At 44.9% G+C, this 11,335-nt stretch overlaps 1 protein-coding gene across 1 annotated transcript in view; it reads right to left on the reverse strand.

The window, feature by feature from the left end:
* ATG9A (autophagy related 9A) overlaps positions 1-8,869 on the reverse strand; it is a 35,546-nt gene extending 26,677 nt beyond the window's left edge. The window contains exons 1-4 of the mRNA XM_018571540.1: positions 8,761-8,869; positions 2,680-2,831; positions 1,655-1,698; positions 592-656 (exon numbers count right to left, since the gene is read on the reverse strand). Of these exons, the coding sequence (XP_018427042.1) occupies positions 592-656; positions 1,655-1,698; positions 2,680-2,782 (212 nt within the window). The 5' untranslated portion in view covers positions 2,783-2,831; positions 8,761-8,869. The remainder of the gene's footprint in view (positions 1-591; positions 657-1,654; positions 1,699-2,679; positions 2,832-8,760) is intronic.
* Between the last annotated feature and the right edge of the window lie 2,466 nt (positions 8,870-11,335).

An 11,335-nucleotide genomic window follows, 5' to 3' on the forward strand; every position in this document is an offset into this window, starting at 1 on the left:
GCAGGAGCCATGACCAGACATGCAAGCAAGGGCTCATGCCCTGACAGATGAGGAAGGAGTCATGCCCTGACAGATGAGGAAGGGGTCATGCCCTGACAGATGAGGAAGGGGTCATGCCCTGACAGATGAGGAAGGAGTAATGCCCTGACAGATGAGGAAGGAGTTGCGTCAGACTTGAGGTTAATCACAATGCCTACCCTCATTTGTTTTTGACAAGGTGTCACCTTTTTGTGCCTCAGCCATGGACTTCTGCAGGAAGTTTGTTAGTTGCCCAGAAAGTTGCAATCGGAGAGGAGAACCCTAATTAATGTATTTCTATAAAGCAAGTAAATGCGCTTTACAAAAGATGAACTTGTTAACTATGTGAACCGCACCAGTCATAAATGCTGATCTTTGGCCATTCTCTAACCCCCCCCCCTACCATTTACTCCTGGTGACACCTGATTCATTTGTATGGACAACATCTCTTATACTTACTTAGCTCTGGTTTTGACAACTTAGCACTGTTTAGATAATACACAAAATAAAACGACACACTTAGTACGACGACCTAGAAGACAAATAAAAAGATGTAAAGAGGCAGAAACTTACAGTAACTCAAAGATCTCTCCTAGCAGCATGCAGGTAAATCCATTCTTCTGGTGCAGGTTGTAGACCTGAAAGGCCTGGGTTAAGGAATGTGTCCATTATAATATATAGTACAGTTCACTAAGCACTGTTCTCCCTGGCTCTCTGTATAGGGCTTAGTATATGGGTAAATACTATAGTTGTTGGTGGGCCCAACAAGCGGCCAGCCTGTACTCAGTGTGCGGTCCACTCTACTCCAAAACGGGTCTGCAGCACAGCAGGCCGAATGCTGGGTAACAGAAGCTCCAAATACATCAGATGTTCTGGGTGACATTTGAATATATTGCATAAGCAAACATAATGTCATTCTGAATTGGACTGAATTTTAGCACATCAGAATATTAAAAATCGGACTTGATTTTTTGTTCAATGCAGCACACCACAACGCTCAGCATGGGCATTGTGGTGCAGTTTTGGTGCATTGCCCGCTAATGTAATAGTGAGTTGGGGTGTCATTCAAAACAAATGGCACCTCAACGTATGCACAGCAGTCCATAGGATGCCATGTGATTTACCCCATGTTAATACAACACAAATTTCTGAAAACGAAACTATTGTGTGGCCCTCTGGACAGGTCAGGGGCCATACATGGGGACCCTTATATTCACTCATTTGACCACCACTACTGCAGTTCATTTTAAGATCACCAAAAGCTAAGCAGTAATGGATCTCCTGTAACAAGGAGAGCAGCACACCAGCTGTATGCTGCAAAAAGTATTACATTCATGTATTAGTTCCGACGATGGATATTTAAGAGCTGCACTCTCATTATATATCTCATTATATATCTCTATATCTTGCATAGTGTATACATTGGAGTATACAGTGCATCCACCTCTTCCCCATCTAAAGTAGTTCCAGTGAACGTGATATGCAATCAATATCGAAAAATTGGGTCCATGTAGCTATCTGCCCAACTGTAGTTTTATTGTAAAAATTGAATGCACAGGTAACAGATATCAAGGGAAAAAGCCTTGACGCATTTCGATTATTGCTTAGGACTTATTATTGCTAAGAAAAAGGATACTCTAGAGAAGAAGAGGTCCAGGTTCTCAATATGGTTCCATGGTGCTGGTAAGAGGAGAAAATAGATTACTTTCAAATAGCAAGACAAAGCCCAGAGTTCATCCATCCCCAATCACTGAGAAAGGCTGCAACCAACAGGAGTCCATGAACCCATCGCACTCCTGACCGCTATGTCCTGAAACAACTGGTGGACGCTGCGGTGTCCAACGGACGGCACCGTCACATACACAAAGCATAGATGGGGCACCGGCACTCCAAATGGTGAATAGCGCATCTTTTGTTGACAAAAGTGCAACATATCACACAAATGCAACATTTCGGGGTCATGCAGGATCCCCTTCTTTAGGCATCACATGTCATGCCTGAAGAAGGGGATCCTGCGTGACCCCAGAATGTTGCATTTGTGCCCTATTCCACATCTGGAGTTCCGGTGCCCCATTTATGCTTTAGGTTGCAACCAACAAACACATTGGACACATCAGTAAAACCATTTGAACGAATAATATGCCTCCTTTTAAAGAAGAACTCCAGGCTGTAGAATAATTACCCATGCCGTTGGGCTACCCCCTGTTGCTTTACGTCTAGGGAGGAAAATAAAGAAGATATGATCACCCGATCCTTATTCCTGCCAGGCTGCTAGACCTGTCTCCTCAGTCTCTTCTCCCCTGGGCTCCAGCGGTTTAAAAATCCATGACTTCATCGTGTCTAATACATGTGTATCAGACATGAGGATGCCAAAGGACATTCCCCACAGCCAGGGTAGAGTGGTATAGAGGGCCAAGGATCGGGCGAGTATATCTTTAGTTAAACGGGCAGTTAACCCTGCCACCCCCGCACTACAAGGGGTAATCTTTCTACAACAGGGAGTTCTATAAGTCCTGTGAATGCCTCACTTTCTCTATGTATACAGTCTGTTTTTTGCAGGCGTATTACTTCATCACGTGTGCAGTGATCACAGGTAAAACCTAGAATATCTTCATATCTAATGGTACATTCATCTATCATAAACCGAGAAAGAATACTCACATTTACTGCCCTCTGGAACATGCACCAGGAGATCGTCCTCCCCTATAGGCGAGTCTGTGTATGAGGCATCCAGCCTCTGGTATGGCGTGTCAAACACCGCCATGTTTCTTCCTCTTCACACCGAGGTCTCAGCATTCAGAAATGAGGCAGTGCTGGAAATCAGAGAGGAGAATAAGACGTCAGTTCTTGAACCCAGTTAACATGAGAATTTAGCATAGAAACACTCGGTACTAGCACCGCTGGAATAGATCAGCTCACTTTCCAGTTCTCCTATGTTGTCCTAGATTGTTCACGTCTCCAAACTCTTCACCTTTAAAAGGGTAATTAAACCCTTGCATGTTTTTGCATATATCTATGGCTAGCAAGCAGTATATATGCAAAACGATTTTGGGGAAAAAAAACGTTTTCAAAAGGGTTAATACTTACCTGTGTCTCCGCCGCGCGCTCCCGTCTAAACATCTGAACCAATTTCTGGGGCGGCCGCAAAGGATCTTGGGGCGGGCGCATGCGCAGTTCAGATGTTCGGCCGGGAGACGAGGAGAGACACTAGGTAAGTCTATGGAGCAGCGTGCACCCGCACAGACACAGTGGGACATGAGAGAAGAGGAGGACAGAGGAGTCAGCGCTGGATTGGAGACCGGCACCAGCGCTGCAGGGACAGCTAAAAAGGACAGGAAAGAAGAAGATGATCGGATTAAGAAACATCATTTAGTCCTTACATTAGCATTGTGGGGGGGAACTTTTGACTTTAATGTCACTTTATGGGCTTGTTCACACCTTGTCCAGACCAGAACAGTTTGTACCCGGACCAAAAAAGCATCCCAATGTATCCCTATGGTATTTCTGAGCTCTGTTCACACCAGAGCAGTCCATTCCGATCCAAACAAAAAAAAAAAAATACTGCAGGTCTCATTTTGTCCGATGTGGAATACACTGGAACACTTGGAAACGCACTGGTTTCCGTTCACACCTCTCTCGTGCCGCGTATTTTAATGTGTTCCATTGAAGTCTATGCGGACAAACGTGCTGTAATCTGCCGCAAAGAAGCTCATGTACCTTTTCCAGCTTTCTGCGTTTTACAGCTTGCTACAAAACTCTCAGGTGTGAACAGGGGCCATAGAAATAAATGGGATTTCTAGTGTTGAGAGTTGTGTCGCACTTAGCTTTGAGCATCAAAACGCCCGGGTGTGAACGGAGCCTTAAAGCCCATTTTAAGCTAAAACCGAAAAAACAGAAATAAACTGCTCTGGAACACGGTAAGATTGGAGCAAACTGGAATGCACCGTGCTCCAGATCTGGTCCAGAAAATGGTGTGAACCCGGCCTTAGTGAATAACCCCGCCAATTCTCAGCTGCTGATTCTTAACTCTGCCCAATAAAATCTCTATGCAGTCTCAATGTGCGCATCCCTCGTCAAGTCTAATTCTGCCATCTCAGAATGAAAGGATTCATACACCTATCCCACCCCCACCCCCGCACAAAATCTGCACAATACATTACATACAGCTACGATTGTGTAAAAGAGATTGGCCAGCAAGGAATGACTGCCAAGAGGCTGAAGGTTTAAAACATTTGCTCAGTCTGTCAGCCACAAAATCATATGTAAATACAGTATATGACCTGCCAAGGTCTGACTTTTTTTTGTCTTAATTACAGTGGGGAAGAATTATAATCCCTGTTGGGTTTTTACTGCTGTGCATGGCTCAGAAAGAGAGATTTCTCCTCACTTCCTGTTGTGGTGAGTTTTTCTCCAAACAGTTTCTCCAAACAGGAAGTAAAGTAAAATCTCTTTCACGAATACGGACAGAAAAAGAAAAACTAACCCCAGGAAAGTGGCTTAGTGGTTAGCACTTCTGCCTTGCAGCACTGGGGGGTCCCCCGTTTGAATCCTGCTCAGGACACTATCTGGAAGAAGTGCATGTTCTCCCTGTGCTTGGGTGGGTTTCCTCCCACACTCCAAAGACATGTTGGTAGGTTAACTGGCTCCTCTCTGAATCGGTTGTGTGTGTGTGTAGGAGCCTTAGATTATAAGCCCCTTGAGAGCGGGGACGGATGTGAAGTGCCGCGTAAACTGTTGGCACTATATAAATACCTGTAATAATAAATAAATGAAAAACTCTGCTCTGTCCAAAACAAGAAAAACAATTGGGCTTTAGTAGGATTTCTGACTTCTGCACAATTCTTTTCTCCTTTGTTGCACTTCAGTGCTTCTGACCTCCTGCAGCCACTTCCTGTCTCCACAGGCATTCTATGAAAGGTTGCATGACGTATCATGGTGGGTTTCATGATGGTGACAACAATGGACTATAATCTGTGTAAATGTGTTGAAACAGCCATTTGTAGATCGGAAACCCACGTGACACGGTGACAACCTAGTCGTGCTGGTTTCCAACAAATTGGGAGACAGGGTCAGAGTGTTGTCAGCTTATACAGGAAGTGCCTGAACTAAAACTTTTACGGCAGGATCGCCAGGTATTATTCTAATGAAAGCTGGTCTGTATAAAAATACTTGAATGTGATTTTAGAAATGATTTTAAGGCTTGTGTGCGATTTTAGTAATTGGGATTATACATACAATACATTGGATCATTAAAATTCAAGTGTCACGTGAATATACATGTGACAATAAGCCACTATGAGCACCGCAGAGACTTCTTCTCCTGAATGTACAAGTACGGCACATTATCTGTGTCCTCCAGGTGCAGAAGTGAAACGGCACCAATTGCTTTTATCTACGGAGGGCTGGCACACGGCACTAAATATAGCGCAAAATAATGGGTTATACGGCTGAATAATGAGACCGGGTCTGTGCACCGCCCAGTACATCACAACGCTATGCTCCATTCTGCCCCGACGTCTTCCTTTCTTTAAAAAAAACAAGAACAGCCATTTAACCCCTTAAGGATCAAGCTTCCGATGCTTGTATTTCAGTTAAAAGGAGAACTATGAGGTGAGTGATTTTCACTCAGCCTCCTAATCTGAGCCGACCTGTGACAATGAAACTGTCACACATCGGCTCAATAGATCGGGAAGCGAGCGAGCACATACCGCCGCTCGCTCACTTCTCGATCTATCCCTGCAGAGAGCCGTGACTGTCACTCACGGCTCCCTGTAGGGATCCCCCCTCCCCGATCCTCCAGCGCTGACTGGCGGAATGGACGGGGGAGGGGGCGGGTACAGCTGGCTCTGCCTCTAGATAGGCAGAGCCAGCTGTCAGTCATGCAGCTGGTCGGATCCCGGCATAATTGTCGGATCCGCTTCAGCTGCGGCATCTCAGTATACCGCGAGCTACAGCTCGCGGTATACTGAGCCCAGGGTTACCCTAAGGAGAACTATGGGGAAAAGCCTTAACCCCATAGTTCTCCTTTAACTATAACAACAATGTATCTTATTTGTGTTGTTATGTGTACAGTTCTCCTTTAAAAACCTTTTGGATTTTAATATCACTCTAAAGAGGAACATTACCCATATCTTTGAAATTTCAACAAACACTCCTTTAGAAATGTTTAGTGATGACAATCTACAAACAGATACTTCTAGATAATTGCCGGCTTTGTATTCTTTGCATTGCTTATTTCTCTTGTCCTCCCCATTCTTCTCACAGTGGCCATGTTTACTAAGGGCAGGTTACTAGATCTCCCTTTACTTCCTGGAACTCTGGCACATGTGACTAGGACATGTGACCATGCACAAATGCCTTTCCGTGAGATTACAGATGAGATTTCTCAGCAATGCTCTGCTGATGTAACCTTCCCAGGATGCAATGCTTGGGCACAATTACATCACTTTTCCCAAAATGGACCAGGAAGTGGAAAAACAATAATTGTAAGTAAAGGAAAAACGTGTTTGTTTAACTAATGAATATAAGATGTTTTCATGTTGGCATGCAGAGCTGCATGCTGAGGTGATTTTAGTGAAAGGGGGTAAAGGTCCCCAACTGAACTTTCCAGGGATCCCAACCTGAAAGAAGCCATTTCAGGGAGGTGTCCTTCTCATTTCAGGGAGGTGCCCTCTACGCCCCCCCCCCATCCGGGGAGGGGGGTTAGGGGGGCTGGGAGAGAGCACCCCCCTGAAATGATGGCAGATAGCACAGGAAGCAATAGCTTCTTTGCTATCTGCAGGTTTTTTTTCTGATTTTGTTTTTAGTATTCTGACAGTTGCAGTCATCAGAATATTTAAAAAAAGGCATAACAATCCATAGCTAGATTCCTATTGGCTATTGCACTTTGCAATAGCCAATAGCAAACTAGGTAATGTACCCGCCCTCTGCTGCTTTCAATCACCAGAAGAGGACCTGATAGAAAAATTCAGGTCCCCCTCTGCTGATTGACAGCAGCAGTGGGCGGGTACATTACCTAGTTTGCTATTGGCTATTGCAAAGTGCAATAGCCAATAGGAATCTAGCTATGGATTTGTATGCCTTTTTGTTTCTTTTCTGACATACGGTCGGGCCGCGGCTCCCCATGTCAGAAAAAAAAAAAATCCAATAGCGGGAGACTCCCGGAGCGTCCGGGAGAGTTGGGATGTCTGACTTTCATGTATACAATCCGGGAACATCACAAACAAAAGGTGTGCAAAGTTTGTTTTCTTCAAGGCCTGTCCACACTTTCATGCAGCAAGGCCCGAGCATTCTGCCACATTAAAATGTATTACAAGTATAAATCTCATTATGCCCTTTGTGTTTGTTTCACATCTATTTGCTGCAGTTTAGGGTGTATTGAAATGATAACTCTATGGGTTCAATAACCCCTACATGTGCGCACTACCACATGCACAGCAACGCACATGGAACCAGCATCAGAAAGCAGCCCCGGTCTGAGTAGACTGTTCTATGCCAGCATGCGGCAGAGAAGGACACATGCTCTATGTGTGGAAGCAACGGTCTCTCTGCAGAGGTCCTACACACCCCCTGATGAGTTAGACCAGGGGTAGCCATACTCTGCCACTCCAGCTGTGGTGAAACTGCAAATCCCATGATGCATCTCTCTCTCTCTCTCTGGGAGTCGTGTCTGTGGCTGCGAGAATCTTGCATTGCCTCAGGGGATTTGTAGTTCCACCACGGCTGGAGGGCTGGAATTTGGCTACCCCTGAATTAGAAAAGCTCATGCTTTCTGCTGATTGGAGATCTCTTAGGGCTCAATTGTAGAAATGTCACCAGCACACCAATCCTTTTAAGATAGCAAAAGCTTAATTTATTGAAGTTTTTTGTCATATGACCAAACAAGCGCTTTCGGGACCACACAGGGTCCCTTCATCAGGCTTTAGCATTGACGAAGGGGCTCAGTCACACTAGGGCTCAGTCACTCTAGATGCAGTGCGTTCTGGCCCGATTTTGGCCAGAACGCACTGCCTCGCATTGTGGCCGGCATAGAGCAAATAAGAGAAGAAGTTCATTGTTGGGGTTTATGTACACTCTAACTACGTAAACACACTTGACCTGTAAAAAAATGTGCAGCCCAAATAAAGTACCAGACACCCCAAACATTACAATCGTATGACTTGTGTACTTACCAATATATAGGAAACCTTCATCTAGTTATGAAGCAAATGACAAAAATGTCTGGGAAAGGATCCCAGCCAGGACAGGAAAGAAGTGAGATAGAGTGCGGAAACTTCTGCAAATAGAAATATAACCTCACAGGAAGTGATGAAGTGATCTGGAAAGTGAAAGTATAAAGGAGTAGAGGTGCACCGACAGGAAATATTGAGACCGAAAGCGAAAATAACAAAAAATGTCAGGCCAAAACCGAAAATCAGTTTTTTTTTTAACCTTTTTAAATATTTTATTTTCCTAAAAACGTTTAATTTTTTTAATTTATGGAAGGAATGATGTCATGCATGACGAAATACAACAGCACACTGATTGTGTTGCTGACTGTAACTATGTCTTTTGAGCACTAGATGGCGCTGTGGTGCACTTTCAGTCTCTGATTTATCTGTTTGTCTATGATTTATGTGTTTCCTGTTTGATGCTGCAATCCTCTATACATGGACGTAATATCCTTCCAAAGCAAGTAAAACTTAAGCATTCCTCAAGATCCCTGCGCTTCATCTAAACACACAACCAACAACGCATACTTACATGCAGCGGCTGATCCCAGGCTCCAGGATGATTATATTCCTGTACCATGACCCTAGGGGTTTATGAAACCTTTACAGTCCATCGGCTCCTCAATATCTAAATGTTATCATCGGCTCCAAACGTTGTTCCTGCACAGATACAATAAGATACAATAAGAAGAGAAGGACTTCAATCTCACACACCGGATGCATCAAATGGTTTTGCCGTTTGAGTACCATCAGGGAGATTTCCCTTCACTTCCTGTCCCAGAGACACAGTAATAAGAGAAGATCTCTTCAAAGCAAGGGTATATCCCTTCTTAGGGCTTGTTCACACCAATTGCAGTGTGTTCCAGAGCGGTAGCTGCTGGAATGCACCGCAATAGCTCACAAAACCTCCCTCTGCAATCTGGTGCGGGAGAGGGCGTGGCGGTGCATTGAAGGCAATGGCACCGCAGCCACGTCCCCCCCGCAGTGCGATCGGACGCATGGCAAAACACTGCCTGCGTTTCGTTCCACTGCAAACGCAAAAAATAGGGCATGCAGCATTTTTTGTGTTTTGCAGTGGAACGGAATGCAAGCAATGTTTTGCCACGCGTCCGATCGTACTGCGGGCAGAGAGGGGGGGCTGGCTGCGGTACCATTGCCTTCAATGCACCGCCACGCCCCCTCCTGTCCCAGAACGCAGTTTTGTGTGCAATTGCGGTGCGTTCCAGCAGCTACCGCTCTGGAACGCACCGCAATTGGTGTGAACAAACCCTCAGTCATTTAACAGCTCCCTATATACTGTGCCTAGGGTGACGGGAGGACGCTAGTTTGTGTGCTCCCATTACCCTTAGGAGAACTATAGGAAAAGCCTTAACCCCATAGTTCTCCTTTAACCCTTTTGGGGTTTTTGCAGGTTTATTTTGCACACGTTAAAATGCACATTTTAGGCCTGAAGATTAATTAACCCCCCCCCCCCCAACTAATAGGTTGGACTTGATGGACTAATGTCTTTATTCAACCTCAAATACTTTGTAACTATGTAAACCCAAATATTCAGTAAAAGATACATAAACCCTCCTAAGTGATAGCACTTTATTGGTGACAGGTCCTCTTTATGGAGACATTAGGGTGTCTATTAACCAGTTGACATCCGCGGTGTTAAACCCCCTTCCCAACCTTATGGCACATTTGCAGCTCACTGAAGCTGATGAAGCACAGGCAGGGAAGAGTTACATCCTCTGACAGTTTATTTTGTTGCTATATGTGTACTAATGGGGAAACTTTGCTTCACTTCCTTTCCCTCTTGGGCTCACCAGACACGTTACACTCTGACCATCCAATCTCTGTACCATGTAGTACAAGGGCCGGCCTGATTGTATACAGATTGGATGGATAGATCAGGTGGGTGCTCATATTACACAGATACAAATCTCACTACAAATTAGTAAACTAAACATGAGATTGTAGTCCATCACGGGAGTGAGCTTGGAGCGGTGACTACTTTACAACACACACAGGGACCATGAGGACAGAAGTAGCCCCCCTCCAGAAGGAAGGACAGTGTCAGCACCAATTCAGAGATGATTGGAGGATCTACAGCCGAGTGATACACAAATAAGATACATTTTGGTTAATAGTTCAGGGACTTGAATGTGTTTTTAAAGTTTATCTCCTGAGTTTAGCGTCACTTTAACTTCTAACATATAACATAAAACTAACAAAAATGTACAAAAAAACAAACAAAAAGGAAACATTGTTACACTTCGGGCTTGTTCACACCAAATGCAGACCAGATCTGCACGAGTTTCTGCATACACAGTGCAGTGTGTTATACTGCGTTTTTTCCCCGCGGTTTTTCCCCCCTTAGTTTAAATAGGGCTTCCAGTGCGTTCCAGGGCGCTTGCATGCGTTTTTTATGCGTTTGCATGCGTTCCAGAGCAGGTAAAATAGGGCTTGCTGCAGTTTTTTTTACATGCCCTGGAACTGAATGGTGCGTTGTGAACTAGAGCCCAAAATACCATTGGAATACATTGGACGCAGTTTTGATCCGGACTGTAACTGCTCTGCTCCTGGAACGCGCTTGGTGTGAACAAGGCCTTCAAGTTCCAGAAAACAAACTGAAAGAAACAAGTCACCAGTTTTCATATCACACATGTCCTGGGCTGAAATGTGAGGACATCAGGTCAGTCCCAAGGCTGTCCCTGTGAACATCATATTACACAGATACAAGCTCACTACACATTAGTAAACCAAACTGTATGAAGACTTCCTGACACTCACCGATCATAGAACCTGCTCGTCAGTCCATGTCTGTCCTTCATCAGTCCGTGTCTGTCCTTCATCAGTCCGTGTCTGTCCTTCATGGATCCCGCTTGTCACTCCCGTGTCTGTCCTTCATGGCTGATCTGAGGAAAACGAAACTAACATGTAACACTCTCTGAGTCATGCTGAGAACATTCCCAGAGCTATAAACATCGCTCACAGCCCTCAGATCACACCCGACCATACAGTCCTACACATCACCGACGACACAGTCCTATACATGGCCGACCACACAGTCCTACACATCACCAACCACACAGTCCTACACATGACCGACCACACAGTCC

Source organism: Nanorana parkeri, unplaced genomic scaffold (genome assembly GCF_000935625.1).
Source record: "Nanorana parkeri isolate BGI_ZX_2015 unplaced genomic scaffold, ASM93562v1 scaffold1776, whole genome shotgun sequence".
Taxonomy (NCBI): domain Eukaryota; kingdom Metazoa; phylum Chordata; class Amphibia; order Anura; family Dicroglossidae; genus Nanorana; species Nanorana parkeri.